The following is a 16,219-nucleotide window of genomic DNA, read 5'->3' on the forward strand; positions in this document are numbered from 1 at the left end:
GCAAAATCACAAAAACAGCTTACCAACGTAAACACCTTAGTGTTCTCTCTCTCTCTCTCTCTCTCTCTCTCTCTCTCTCTCTCTCTCTCTCTCTCTCTCTCTCTCTCTCTCTCTCTGTATAAAAAGCCAATTGTCTTGAATGAGTGTATTGCCATATTTTTCTTTGTCTGATTTACTGTACCATACTTCATTACAAGCTTAGTTGACTCTATGATTATCTCACACATTATAACAGTACACTAGAGAATATTTTATCACTGTTGCTGTTTCATCTCTATTCATCATAAAAATATTTTAAATCTGAATTTCATACATAAGCAACACAAGCTGGTTTAATCGGCCTGTCACTGTCATCCTCAGCTACTATGCTTTGACTTCGATGTAAGCACCTCAGTACTATGAGGATTTTAACTTTTGCAAGAAAATTCATGCAAGTGCCCAGATTAATAAACGCACAATGGGAATGCCTGTTGCCAAACAGTAAAACTTAAAATACTGGTCAATGGGGAAAACAGAATTAATTCCTGGCCGTAGTTAATACTTGTATTTACAGTACAGTCAGTTAAATGGAAGGGATAGATTAAATGGTACAGTCATTTCAAGATTAATTAAATTTCATGGTTAACTGTAGAATCTTCCATGCAGAACAGGGATCTTGGGTTGGAAACAGCTGAATATGCAGAGTGCAAGACATGAGCTCTTCATTCAGTTTAGAGAAATGATACACAGGTCATCTACTCCTGTGAGCAGAGGGATGACGGAAGAGTGAAAATCCCCTCAAAACGCCTATCATATGGACAATAATCACAAGCGCAAGATTCAAAGGTTATTAAATTATTTATATATCACATTCAAAGGGAGAATTGCTTCTTACTTCACTGAGATGTAAGGGAAACTTGACATAATTTCACCGCACTTGACGGTAAACATGGAAAGAAATAATAAAGGGTTGAAGAAAGTTCAAGAGTGAAGAATAAGTTAAGGGTGAATTCCTTGTATCTCCGGACATACCTGTTTGCAATGTGGCATATGCTCAGCACAACCAGTGGGGGTCCCTTCCAGCCTCACTTGTGATAAGGAGGGTAGAGGATTTCTGCACCCCTGCATATCAACGAGAATGGGCTGCCCGGATCAGCCTAACGGAGACTTTCTTGATGGCTCTTGCTTGGATGAGAGTTCCCAGTGACTGACTTGTTTTCAAGTCATGTTCTGTTATATATACAGTATATATATATATATATATATATATATATATATATATATATATATATATATATATATATATATACAAACATACATACAGTAAACCCCCCATATTCATGGACTCACGTGTTGCGGATTTCTCTAATGGGCGTATGTCGACCCATTATTCGCAGAAAATTCGCCCATCTGTGGTATTTTTCACTGAGAAATATTCACTAATTACTGTATTTTCATATAATTTTCATGACTAAATGCACTTTTGTGATAAAACTATTAAAATGCTCAGGTATAAGCATTTTTAGAGGGTTTTCTTGTGTTTAAACTATCAAAATAGGCAGTTCTAAGTGTTTTTAGAGGGGTTTTAGGTATTCACGGATTTTAGCTATTCGGGGGGCTGAATTACATGCATCCCCATGAATATGGGGGTTTACTGTGTGTGTGTGTATATATATATATATATATATATATATATATATATATATATATATATATATATATATATATATATATATATATATATATATATATATTATATATATATATATATATATATATATATATATATATATATATATATATATATATATATATATATATATATATATATATATATATATATATATATATATATATATATATATATATTTCTTCATAACCCATGACAACACTTCCCAGTATCAGATGCCTCAAAGAATTTCCATCTGTTGCTCAAGATCCTTTGTTGGCACCACTTTCGACTTCAGCTTGATAAAGTGTTGAGCCTCCTTCATATGCCAACTCCGGGTAGTGCAAGACACCATGGAACCCCAGGATCACCTGCTTTGTCCGTCGAGAACCTGCAGATGAGGAGCAACCTGCCTCTCATTACTCGGCACTGCTCAGGTTTTTCCTGGTCTGTTACCTGTTGTTCTTCTCTCCAGTCATCCCTTTATCGCCGGGTTTGGCCTACTTGATGCGACAACCACCAGGTACCACCAGACTGCCACTACGTTGTCTTCGTCGTCGAAGAAAGCTTTCAGCTGCATGGATGCCTGACTAGCAGAGAAGAGGGAGGTCGGGAAGGCGGTGTTCTGTTCGCCTCCCTCTCGTTTGATAAGGCAGAATATCTGTCTTATGAAACTGGAGAAACTCTGTCCTTGGGAGTTTCTGCTTCCTCTCAAGGGGACTTATCCAGTATCATAGATGCTTCTCATGGCTCTGCTTTCTCTTCTGCCAGAATTCTCTTCACAGCCTCAGAATTAGACCATCTGCTTAAAGACATCTTTAAAGTCTTCGAGATCTTTAGTTTTCTGGATTGGACAGTGGAAGCCCTAGCCAAGATAGAGCTGTAAGTGATGGAGCACTAGAGCTAGCAACCATCTTCACAACAGGAGTCCTCAAGAAACGAAATTTGTGGTGCTCGTTCATGGCTGAGGGAGTCACCCCATCGCAATGTTCTTCGCTTTTTTTGCCCCCCTGGACAAGAATCGTCTGTTCCCGCAGGACACAATGGAACAGGTTTCAGTGGAGCTGCAGAAGTCAACGTAGGACCTCCTCACTCAACCACCGAAAGGACTAAGTTCCCAGCTCGAGCCACTACAAGCACAGCTACTAGAATGTCGTTGCCCTTACAGCAACAGCCCTTTCGAGGTTCTAGAGGTCATTTCCAGTCCACACCTAGAGCCAGCCTCTGAACTTCTAGACCAACTAGAAAACCCATTAACAAGAAAACACCTCGAAAATGAGATGTACGTCCTCAGTATTCCAATGGGAGAAAGACTTTCCCATTTCTGGACAGAATGGAAAAAAGAAGAATGAGGCCGTGGGTGCTGAAGGTATTGAAAGAAGGCTATGCTATCCCTTTCAGGGAGAAACCTTCCTTAGTAACCTCTCCCATCAGCCTAACAGCCTACTCGGTAGACTCAGAGAGGTTTTTGGCCCTATCTCGGGAAGTGTCAGCCCTATTAGAAAAGAGAGCTGTGGAAGTAGTTGAGGATGTAAACATGAAGGGGTTTTACAACCGCTTCTTCGTGGTTCCCAAGTCTTTGGGAGGATGGAGACCTGTCCTGGATGTCAGTACCCTGAACCCGTTCATTCAAACAATGAAGTTCAAAGTGGAGACTAGTCAGTCAGTTTTGTCAGCCATCCATCAGGGAGATTGGATGGTTACGATCGACATGCAAGATGCTTACTTCCACATTCCAATTCACTCGGACTCCAGGAAGTATCTGAGATTCATGTTCCAGGACAGAGTCTTCATAAGGCTTCGGGCACTCTGCTTCGGACTCTCCACGGCCCCTCAAGTTTATACCCGGGATTCGCTCCTCTAGCAAAATGGCTACATCTTATGGGGATAAACATATCTCTTTACCATCGACGATTGGCTCCTATGCTTCCCCTTGAGCTGTCAGTGCATGGAGGACCTGCAGAAAACTCTACGTCCTGCTCAAGATTTAGGCCTTTTAATAAACTTCAAGAAGTCACAACTAGTTCCGACCCAGTCTATTCTATATTTGGGGATAAAGATAGACTCTCTGAGTTTTCAGGCTTTTCCATCCCAACAGAGGATACTAAATTGCCGCAGGAAAGTCCAGGAATTCGTAACTCACCATTCCTGCTCAGCCAATGTATGGATGAGTCTTCTTGGAACCCTCTCTTCCATAGAGAAGTACGTTCCATTAGGCAGGCTACATACGAGAGTACTGCAATTTTACCTCAAGGCCAATTGGAAATGGAAGTCGTTCCCGGATTCGTTTGTTTTTAACATCACTCCCCAAATAAGAGGACCTCCAGTGGTGGCTAGTGGAAGACATATTTACAAAAGGAATGTCTCTGGCTCCAATGAACCCCGACCTAACGTTATTCTCAGGCGCTTGGATCTGGGTTGGGGAGCCCTTCTCAACGATATGGAGATGTCAGGAACATGGTCGCCTGGTGATAGAAATTCATTTCTCCTCTATAATGTGGCACGGATTCACAATAAGCTGTAGGTCCCGTTGCTAAGTAACCAATTGGTTCTTAGCCACGTAAAATAGGGCCAGCCCTAGGAGAGCTGTTAATCAGCTCAGTGGTCTGGTAAAACTAAGGTATACTTTGCAAAAACAGATCTACCCTTGACCCACTGCTAAGACACTCTAATCAAATCCAACAGGGCTTTATAAACCAGTGCCAGACAGCTGGTGTATTCTTTGATGGTGTCATGGAATTATTAACCCTTAAACGCCTACTGGACGTATCATACTGCGACTGAAATTGTCTGTTGGGTGCCAAGTGGGCGCACTCGTCGCCGACTACAAAAATTTCAACCTTCGGTCAACATTGACTCGACCGGAAATGGTCGAAAAACGCAATTGTAAGCTAAAATCTTACATTCTAGTAATATTCAATCATTTACCTTCATTTTTGCAACAAATTGGAAGTCTCTAGCACAATATTTCGATTTATGGTGAATTTTTGAAAAACTTTTTTCCTTACGTCCGCACTGTAACTCGGCTGAAAATTTCAGAAATTCTTTTGTCATTTTGTCGTAATTTTTGCACTGTTTTATATTAGCCTTTATGTAAAGTTTTATATATGAAAATGTGTGCAATTTCATGTAAAATACAACAAAATACAACCCATGGTTGTAGCTTTTATCAGTTTGGAAATATTTTCATATAAATCTCGATAACTGCCAAAATTTCAACCTTCGGTCAACTTTTCGACCGAAATGGTAAAAACGGAATTGTAAGCTAAAACTCTTACATTCTAGTAATATTCAATCATTTACATTCATTCTGCAACAAATTGGAAGTCTCTAGCACAATATTTCGATTTATGATGAATTTTTGAAAAAAACTTTTTCTTTATGTCCGTGCCAGAAATTCTTTCGTCACGTTGTTGTAATGTTTGCACCGTTTTATATTAGTCGTTACATAAAGTTTTATATATGGAAATGTGCGCAATTTCATGTAGAATACAACAGAAAATAACTCATGGTTGTAGCTTTTATCAGTTTTGAAATATTTTCGTATAAATCACGATAACTGCCAAAATTTCAAGCTTAAGAACTTTAACTCGACCAAAATAGTAAAAAACGTAATTATAAGGTAAAACTCTTACATTCTAGTAATATTCAATCATGTACCTTCATTTTGTTACAAACTGGAAGTCTCTAGCACAATATTTCGATTTATGGTGAATTTCTGAAAAAACTTTTTCCTTACGTCTCTTGTATGCAACTCGGCGAACATCTCAGAAATTCTTTAAATCACGTTGTCGTAATGTTTGCATTGTTTTACATTGTCGTTACATAAACTTTTATATATGAAAATGTGCGCAATTTCATGTAAGAATACAACAGAAAATAATTCATGATTGTAGCTTTTATCACTTTTGAAATATTTTCACATAAATCACGATAACTGCCAAAATTTCAACCTTCGGTCCTTTAACTCGACCGAAATGGTCGAAAAAACGCAATTGTAAGCTAAAACTCTTACATTCCAGTAATATTCAATCATTTACCTTTATTTTGCAATAAATTGGAAGTCTCTAGCACAGTATTTCAATTTATGGTGAATTTTGAAAAAACATTTTCCTTCGTCCACGCCGTAACTCGGCGAACATATCAAATTCTTTCGTCACGTTGTCGCAATGTTTGCACCGTTTATATTAGTCGTTACATAAACTTTTATATATGAAAATGTGCGCAATTTCATGTAGAATACAACAGAAAATAACTCATGGTTGTAGCTTTTATCAGTTTTGAAATATTTTCATATAAATTACGATAAATAGAAAAAATCGACTTTCGGTCAACTTTAACTCAACGAAATGGTCGAAAACTGCAATTGCAAGCTAAAACACTTACAGTCTAGTAATATTCAATCAATTAGCTTCATTTTTCAACAAGCGGAAGTCTCTAGCACAATATTTCGATTTATGGTGAATTTTTGAAAAAAAAATTTTTACGTCCTCGCGTTCAGTTCATGCATCATATTGTGATAATATTTTCTCTGTGTTGCTTTGATCGTTTAACAATTTTTTATATACCAAAATCATCGCAATTTAGTGTAAATACAAAGAAAAAAATAATCCGTTAGCTTTAACCGTTTTGCTCAGCGAGATTTGTATAAAATTATATATGAAAATTTTTTTTTGCACTGTCATATATTTCAATATTTATATATGATAATGATATTTTTTCATTTCTGATGGTTGCATACTAAACTTCAGGCAATGACAAAAAAAGGAGCCAAAAATGAACTCTTAATCTTAAAAACTAAGCGTGCTGTGATTTTTGAAAAAACTTTTTCTGCTTCGGCGCTAACTCCCGAACGCCGCCGGCATACGGGAGACGTTTTTGTAAATAGAGGCTTGGCATTTAAGGGTTAAGCAGCTACATAAATTAGGCATAAAAGGAAATATAATTAGGTTCATTAACTCCTTTTTAACAGCCCAGTTAAGAGTAAGAGTAGGAAATACAGTACTTTGTCTTCCCAATTCAAACTAGGTGTTACACAGGGGATTGTGCAAAGTTTAACTTGCTTTGCTGTTGCCATTGATAGTGTCGTCAGTGAAATTTCAAATCCTGTATGGGCCTCACTTCTTGTTGATGATCTGTCTATTTATTGCACTGCATATGATGCTGAATCAGCATGCAGATATTTACAGAAATCCATCAACTCTGTCTCTAGATGGGCAAAACAAAATGGTTTCAAGTTTTCTACAAATAACTTTGTAGAAAACTTGCTGTTTGTTTTACTAGGTGTAGACGTCAAGAAGTTGTACCAAATTTGAAATTTGATGGGTCTGTACTGTACTACCATATGCAGATGACATAAAGTTTTTAGGAATGATTTTTTTATTCCAAACTCACTTGGTCTAAGCATATTAAAATATTTGAAGTGCAAAGTAATCTCTCAGTCTTTTGAAAGTGATCTCTGGCTTTAACTGGGGTGCAGATAAATCTTGCTACAACTATATAATGCACTATGTAGATCAAAGTTGGATTATGGATGTCAGATTCATTCATCAGCATACAAAAGTAAACTCCACGAACTTGATGTAGTCCACAATATGGTTTTGCGTATTTGCTCTGGGGCTTTTCCAACATCTGTCGAGTCTTTATGTGGACACCCATCAACTTTCGCTTGATTTACAACACGAGGAGTTAGGCTTTTGTTACTTGATGAGGATTAAAAGTAATGCTGACAATCCACCAAATACGTTCAACTTGATGGTAGAAGTTTCAAGCCAAGATCTTCTGTTCCACTCCAGATCCAGCTAAATCCATCTGTCAGTGATAATTCTATACAGACTCAGAATTTTCATGAATTGGCCCATTCCTAAATTCCACCGTGGCTCATACCAAAAGCTGAATTGTGCAAGAAAAATATAGCGAAAAAGAACACCCCTCATGAAGTAATAACGTCAGTTTTTAGGCACTGGCATGGCTATTTTGTATTTTTGTAGGCAAAAAACAGTATGTTTTTGTTGGATTGGTGGTCATGTTGGGATCCCAGGTAATGAAGAAGCAGACAGCAGCAAAGAATGCCTGTACCCAAGGAGAAATTGATATAAATAGAGTGCCCCACTTAGATTTGAAAATCTCTATTCACAATTATATACTAATTAAGTGTCAAGAACGGTGGTCATCTCCCCTTCTTGCTAATAATCCTATTAAAGTGACAGGAGTGGCTGAAGTTACTGTATTGTAACAAGGCTGAGGATTGGTCACTGCTGACTGACACAGTTTTCTTCTTGATGTTAGCGCTACTCCAGTATGTGATCACTGTGATAGCCCTTTGACAGTTGAGGATATTCTGGTTCACTGCACCAGGTATGCTAATGTTTGCCCTGTTTTGTGTTATTTAAAGGCTTGTGGTTTTTATGAAAATATCTTTTAATATTATATAGGTATGTCTTTTTTTTATCTTATTTATGGCGGTTTTATTTCCATTAGAAATTAAATCCCTTCGATTTTACCTTTTTAAACATTGATCTTGAGAATGTCTATTATAAACTCGTTATTTATATCACATTTCCATTTTCATTCATTCTCATCATAGCACTGAATGACCCTGTGAGTCCAGTGCTTGGCTTTGTGCCTAGATCTCAAGTTGACCCTCGTTAAGACAGACTAATAGATGCGCCAGGGTGTCCATCTTAGCAAATAGTCTGGTTTAACCAGCATTATCTATATATATACCTATAAATATATTGTATTTCATTATTTTTATAATGAGTATGAATAATCAATCAATGTAGAAATGTTTGAATTAAAGCTCATGGTAAAAGATGAAAAATGAAGAATAAAACATGATAAGAATGATAGAATTCAGCTGCACATGTACAGTAGATGCCTGGGCCGAGACATGAACACATAATTGTTAAGTAAAAAGAAATGGAGTCTCTTAAATGAAAAGTAAGATAATGAAATTTAGATTACAGGTACACAATCCTTTACACGAAATCCTTGAGGCCAGACGTGTTTAGGTTTTTGGATTTTTTAGATTTTGGAACTGTGGAAGTAAGGAACAATCAAACATAACTATTGCAGGAAAAAACATTTTTTCCCCTTCATGTTTTTTTTCATTTTATTTATTCATTATAGTTTATATTAATATACTGTTAAATGAATGAGTTAATTAAGATCATCAATAATAAAATAGTGGGACAATTAAGACCATAAGTTCACTAACAACATTCCGTAAAAACGCAAAAATATACATGATCAAAATAATTGTAATTCAACTTGTGAATTTTATCGATAAGTAGGACTATAAAATACATTTCATCATATCGACATTGGAGAGGTTATTTTTTTATTGTTACTAACCCGTCATCAGTTTATAGTCATAAGTCTAAGGACGGTCTGGGAATAGGATTCACAAGTGATGACGCATCACCACGATAGACTGTTGTGGGATATTTCATACTGCTGTATTAAAGTTAAAATTATTGTTGAATTCTTGTTTTCATGAAGAAATAATTATATAAAGCAAATTATTGAGTAATTTTTGCCATCAGCAGTCAAATAATCACAATGATGGCAATGTTCAAACTTATTGCCATCACGACATGTCTATAAATAGAACAGAAGTAGAGGGCTGTCACTGGCTAGCAGATCTCCATGGCAACCAGCCAGCCAATCAGGTTTAGTTGTATTCTGTCTGAGAAAGAAAGTTTTGGAAGCTGACAATGATGTAACGATGACATAAGTGTGTGTGTTTTGAATGCAATGCATAGTTTTAATAGTGTACTGCATGTATTTTACTGATTACATGAAGAATAGAATGAATTCCTTCTTATTACTTTGAATGCAAAATTGTTGGTTCAGAGATTCTTCAGCAACAAAATATGTATTTTTTTTTTTTTGCTTCAGAAGATATTTACTAACACTGCGTTGACATTCCTTTAAAACAAAATTCTTCTCTTTAATCTCTTGAGGATAGAATTACACTGCATAGATGGAACTGGCAATTTCTCTCTCTCTCTCTCTCTCTCTCTCTCTCTCTCTCTCTCTCTCTCTCTCTCTCTCTCATGTCATTTGCTACATAAACACAAGTATTGTTCAGTAACTTAGCTTTTGTCTTCACAAAGTTTACCTTTGTCATGTCTTTTCTTTCCTAAAAAACACACAAAGCATCGTACTGTAGCTACCAGTCAGGCAGCAGATAGGTAAAACTGTTAATGCTCAGTGACTGACTACGACACTTCCAACCCTTCCAGACAATAGTGTTTCTTAGTACAGTATAAATACTGAACAGTATACTGTATATAAAATAGAAATATAAATGAAAAGTGTTTTTATTTACCTTTGGTAAGTATAAAAGAAAATGGTACGCGATGAGCAGAGGAACAATAACTATCTTAAATCGTGGACGAACATTACGTATTTTAAGTCGGCTGACACTCTTTGGTGTCTGTCTTATCCGATATCCGGATCAATGGGGTCCAGTTTAACGAGGGTCAACTCTATTCCATTTCATTCTAAAATTAAATTATACATTGATGTAGATGAGATTTTATGTTAGTGAATGTCATATAAAAATTTTCAAAGCCAAGGGATTCTGTGTCCAGGATTTTAGACTGGTACTGGAAGGTACATTTAGAGCAGGATTAGAACCCTGATTTCCCATTGCAGCGGCAGCTCTGGTGGCTGCACAAGAGCTTATCCTGTTACATGGTATAATGGGCAAGCCAGAGCACTTTTGAAGCCCCATTAATAAAGTTGTTGGAGGAAAGACACAAGATAAAAATATACAGATGCAGAAAAAGTGTAAAATGCAGGTAAGACACAAATATTAACAGAACAGTAGTATGTACAGTACTGTGAAATGTAACGAAGAAGGAATTTGTGCAGCAAAACACAAAATGCAGAGCAATCAAACTGAGTGGTTTGTTGTAATAAGTTAGAAAATCAATACAAGGCAAGCATGGAAAAGTTACTAATAATAAAATCCAAGTCTTAATAAACCTAATTCTAAGAATTGAAGCCTAAATTTAATATAAAACTTACTGAGAGATAACATAGAAAAACCAAGCTACCCACTTTAATGATTGTAAATTGTTAGCCCTTTCTGACACCAACTATTCTAATAAAAATAACAGAAACCTGATGACCTACAGAAGGTAAACCCAGCAGCTGAAAAATGAGATTATTTTCTCTATCATGACAAATGGAAAAAGTACTTAGAAGAATTCCTCCTTATAAATTACTGATCACTACAGATAAAATTACATTCACCTGGTAGAACTCGAAACATTGAGGAAAGTTGAAAATCATGTAAATATTTCTGAAAAATGCAAAACTGCACCCAGTAACTGAATAGCAATGAAGAAAATTATATAAATCAGTGACTTTACAATACCTATAAAGAGAGCCCAGTTAAAAGTCTGGGGAGACTTCTGAGAAGTTAACTCATTCATAAAGAGTGCTACAGTTAGTTGTGAGACACCCAGTGATCAGAGGACCTCTATCTTACACCCACCTGCATGCTTTTACCCACAACTACTATTTCTTTTAAAAAGGGATGAAGTGTCTGGGCAATTCTGTGGCCTTAAATGTAGGCTGTTATTAATAATGGATTTACTCAGAATTTTTTTGTTTGTACATATGCTATACCTGTACTGTACTAATAATGCAACAAGTACCTGTCTCCAAGCATTATTAATTTCTCACTGCTCGTGATTCTGTGTACAGGAAAAAATAAAACTGCTGGCTGCCTGTTGTTTTCTTCCATTATCGTTTAATGGAACTGAAGCATCTGGGATAATTGCAAAGCTCATGAAAAGGCTAATTTTAAGTAATAGGTTTATAGTTATACCTTGGTCTTACACAATTCGAGTTGCATGAATTCACAGACACGCAAACTTTTCATTTCAGTTTTTTCACGTGACATTTGCAAAATCTTTGAGATACCTTGCAGAAGTGTTATGTTAAATTTTTGAAATATTATGTAGGTTTTCATGCTTTTATGTGTAAAATTTGTATTATTTTTTATTTTTGTACATAAATACTGTATGATACTAGGATACTTTAGTTAAAATACAGTAAAATTAATCAAAATCACAAAACAGCTGTGATGTAAACATATTCTCTCTCTCTGTCTCTGTCTCATACTACTTTAACACTTATTTACTTTGATGTATGAGTTGTTTTTTTTGCACTCTCTCTCTCTCTCTCTCTCTCTCTCTCTCTCTCTCTCTCTCTCTCTCTCTCTCTCTCTCTCTCTCTCTCTCAGATAAGAGGGAGATTTTTTATGCACAGATAAACTGACGTTACTTTGTTATTAAATTTATTTCATATTTACCATGCATTTTTTGCATTTGTATAATAAATTACATGAAATTTTAAACAAACAAGTACATATCATACCTCGATCTTTTGTGTGAGGCTTGAAGAGAGGAGGGTGAGGTAGCTGTCAGTTAATTTGACATATAACACAAGGGAAGTGTTGCCCCACAGTGTGTCAAAGGATTTCTACGTATCTGAAATCTCTCTCTCTCTCTCTCTCTCTCTCTTTCCTGTCTCTCTCTCTCTCTCTCTCTCTCTCTCTCTCTCTCTCTCTCTCTCTCTCTCTCTCTCTCTCTCCCCCTTTTTCCTTCATAAATCATGAATTTCTATCTTTTGATATCTAACCTAAGAATAACTCTCTCTCTCTCTCTCTCTCTCTCTCTCTCTCTCTCTCTCTCTCTCTCTCTCTCTCTCTCTCTCTGTATGTTATTCTCTGTCTCTGTAATAATTCATAAATAATTTAACTCTTGATATTTTAAGTAAGGACAAACCTCAGCTCTCTCTCTCTTTCTCTCTTCTCTCTCTCTCTCTCTCTCTCTCTCTCTCTCTCTCTCTCTCTCTCTCTCTCTCTCTTCTCTCTTTTTCCTTCATAAATCATGAATTTCTATCTTTTGATATCTAACCTAAGAATAACTCATATGTTATTCTCTGTCTCTGTAATAATTCATAAATAATTTAACTCTTGATATTTTAAGTAAGGACAAACCTCAGCTCTCTCTCTCTCTCTCTCTCTCTCTCTCTCTCTCTCTCTCTCTCTCTCTCTCTCTCTCTCTCTCTCTCTCTCTCTCAAATAATTCAAAAGTAATTCACTCTCTTAATGTAAGGACATCTCTCTCTCTCTCTCTCTCTCTCTCTCTCTCTCTCTTGATTTATTGATTGATTGAATTTTACCTTACTACCCTCGAACATTACGTGTATGTTTTCTTTATTTTATTGAGTTGTACCTTTGTTATGACTGTGACATATGAAGTTTACAAGAAAATGGCATCCCATGAATTAGGGGTAGCATTATATACGTTATGTACATAGTAGTAGTACTCAATTTTTAGTCAGTCATTTATTTCTTTTTTTAAGGATAATGTAATAAGCTTACTTTTAATTGAAATTAAAGTAACCTTAATTTCATTTAAAAGTTAGCTTAATACTTTGGGAGCATGATTACAGTTATATTTAGTGTTTAAACTCTAGAAACGAGCATTTATTAGCATTTTTAATGACCGTACCAAACTTACACAAATCTTCGACTTGCACGAGGGGTTCTGGAACCTAACCTCGCATAAGTTTGAAGTATTACTGTATATCATAAAATTAAATTTGTTTTTAAAATAATTATGTCTTGATATACAATAGAAAATTTTTAAAAAGCAGAATAATATGGCCTTAAAATTTTTTTCTTATATCAGAAAATTTAAATCCATTGTAACTAATTTTACTTTATCTACCTACTTTCTTCTAGGTTGGTGACTTTATTCTTTTGAAGAATATTACCTGCACACCTTTGGAAGCTATTTTGAATGATGAAGTTATAGTTTTTTATGAACTGAGCATGAAAAATGAAGATTCCATTATCAGAAGGTTACAGAAACATGACCAGGCTGTCAAGGATATTAAAAGGTATAAAAATAAATAATGCAGAGTAGTATTAGTGAACCTGTGGTACTTTTATGAAAGCAAAACAATTGTATTCTTGGTTGATAAGGTTCTATTTAGATAGGTTATAAAAACTGCGTAAGGGAGAACGTGCAGTATTTTGAATAGTAAATTTCTTTAATTGTGAAAAATTTTAATTATTTAGGCTCACTTGTTACTTTTATTATTAGCTCTTGATCATAATACAAAAGCATGAATGTGGTTGCCCTTGACATATGCACTTTCAAACAACTGTGAATCCTAATAATTGGAAAAGGAAATGAAATAAAAAAAACTTTTAATATAAATCCATCAGTTTACATGTGCCTTACCTGTAGTCAGCAGCTCCTTTAGACACACTTTTAAAGAAAAAGACTCTCACTTGGCCAGCCATGCTTGTGTGGTGTTTTTAATTCTGAACTGATGGGTATGTATGGAAGATTTTTGTTATTTCATTTATTTTAACATATTGTCGAGAGTACTCTCTCATAGCCATCTCACCAGTCAATAAGTCAAATGAAATAAGGAATATGCACCTACCGGTAATTCATTTATTTTAGTATGATTCACTGTAGGCAAATTCGCCTCTATAAGCCTCTCTCACCACTGCCTTTTGGGGGGAAACCGCTTTAATCTCCTTTTGTTGTGGGACCGCCGAAATTCCTTAAATTCCAGGTGCTGACCCAGTTGGAGCTAATCGTCGCCCGAGGCAGGTCAGCTGGCGGGTTGAACATGTGCGCTCTGCCATCTTGAAACTTCAGCCATGCAGTCAGGATGATCCCGACACCACCTAGGAGGAGAAAAAATGTAATTCCAGGAAGTTTTAAAGGGTCCTGGAAGAACACGCTCGATCTTAGATTTGCTCGGAAGCTGACCCAGGACAGATGTCCTTCCCTTGCTCCATTAACCTGCCTAATTCTAACATGTGGCTGGAAGTAACCAGAGTATTTTTGCTGTGAAATTACTCACTTGCCCTCCCCCTCGCTGGGCCCCGTAAGACGAGGAACTTTATCTCCTTATTAAGGTAAAGTGCTGGATTTAAGGTGATGTTCGTCAGTCACGTCCCTATTCGTCTCCAACTACTGTATTTTTCTGCTTTTCTTTTCATAGTGCAATAGACCTACAGTGAGACCTGTATTGCTTTTTATATTTGTGCTGTTTAATTTGCAAAGCATTGATGTGAAGTGTAACGTAATTGTAAAATATTTGAATTATTGGAATAGAGTTCAGTCTAGGCATCTATGCAATTCCTCGATTCCTTCATCACAGTGGTATTATCGGTTGAGTAACCATAAGTGTTTCGAATACAGATTAGGAGTTAGTCAGCTGTGGATCTGTGCATCAGCTTGTGTGTGTAGTGGCCCCAGTACATCATTTGCAATTCCCTTTGAAACAGGCATCCCATTGTGTTTCCTCCAGCGGATCCCCAGTCAATTGCTCTTTCATCCTGTATCACAGGACCGTGTTTGCCTATCCCCAAGTGTTTTCTTTTGTAAGTATAATTAATTAAATTAAACCCTCATCACTCCCCTCTTAAAGTAGGCCTTTGGCCGTATTTTGATGTATATGTTTTTTAGCTGATCTCAAGGCCAGAGTCCAGATTTTTTGTGTTACTAAGCTAAGTTGTAAGTTGCGTAGTATCCCTAATATACCTCATTGATCTGACAAGACCCCAGCCAAAAACCATATCACTGGCAACCTTTTGCCTTAGATCTCAAAATCTGCAACGTTGCAGAGTGAATCCTTTCCCTAGCAACAATCGCAATTATCAGCTGAATAGCCTTGCTAGAGCTGGATGCGAGACAAGAAACGAACCTCCTTCTTACTAGCATAAATTCCCCTATAAGCGCACAAGTGATCCATTTCCACAGTAAGTCTCGTGTTATATTTATTTTTTTTGTTAGTACAAACAAAATCATGACTGAACTAGTTAGGAATTATTAGACCACGTGCGTGCATCCCAGGTATAGAGAGGAGAGAGAGTTATTAACCTTTACACAAGCTTTTGATGGCTAATGCATGATAACTTGTGTGACTTTCAGAATAGGCTAACTAGGAAAGGTGAATTACAAAGTGTTGTAACAGGAAATAGTACGGGTATTTCCTTCCCCATGTGATTCGGATAATTTTTCGTTTGAAAATCCTAGTTAGGCACACATTAGAACCCACGCAGGTTGATCTTGTCCAGCAACTTTTATATCATTGGAGTTAGGATTTTTTACTCTTCATAGGCAAGATATTATTCTTCCTTATTGAATATATCTCATGAATCCATAAAAGTTTGTTCAGGCCATGCGAGCTGAAAATTTTGGAGTATTTGCATTTATTTAAATTCCTCTATAAAAGAAATGCACATGGTAAATTCCATTTCTTTCAATTTTCCCAGTAAACAAGCTGTGAGAAAAAAGGCACCCATTCATTCATTTTCCCAGATGAGAGGAAAATCTTCTGAAATTTTTCAGGTGTCTCATTAAAATTTGTGTAAAGCTTCACGTGACCAGTTCAGACAAGACAACTCTGTGTTTGTTTGCTGTTTCTCTTCGTGCAGTTGGTCGCAAGAAAGCTCCCTGACCCACGGGGCTCGCTAATGTAAACACGTCACTCACATGCCAAAATCAGGTCTCC

At 36.4% G+C, this 16,219-nt stretch overlaps 2 protein-coding genes across 2 annotated transcripts in view; one reads left to right on the forward strand and one right to left on the reverse strand.

The window, feature by feature from the left end:
* LOC136831403 (uncharacterized) overlaps window positions 1-16,219 on the reverse strand; it is a 475,267-nt gene that overhangs the window by 332,093 nt on the left and 126,955 nt on the right. The gene's annotated exons all lie outside the window — the stretch shown is intronic.
* Window positions 1-16,219, forward strand: part of LOC136831405 (uncharacterized) — a 139,217-nt gene that overhangs the window by 74,866 nt on the left and 48,132 nt on the right. The window contains exon 4 of the mRNA XM_067091788.1: window positions 13,422-13,579. Coding sequence (XP_066947889.1) covers window positions 13,422-13,579 — 158 coding nt within the window. The remainder of the gene's footprint in view (window positions 1-13,421; window positions 13,580-16,219) is intronic.

This window comes from Macrobrachium rosenbergii, chromosome 48 (genome assembly GCF_040412425.1).
Source record: "Macrobrachium rosenbergii isolate ZJJX-2024 chromosome 48, ASM4041242v1, whole genome shotgun sequence".
NCBI classification, from domain to species: Eukaryota; Metazoa; Arthropoda; class Malacostraca; order Decapoda; family Palaemonidae; genus Macrobrachium; species Macrobrachium rosenbergii.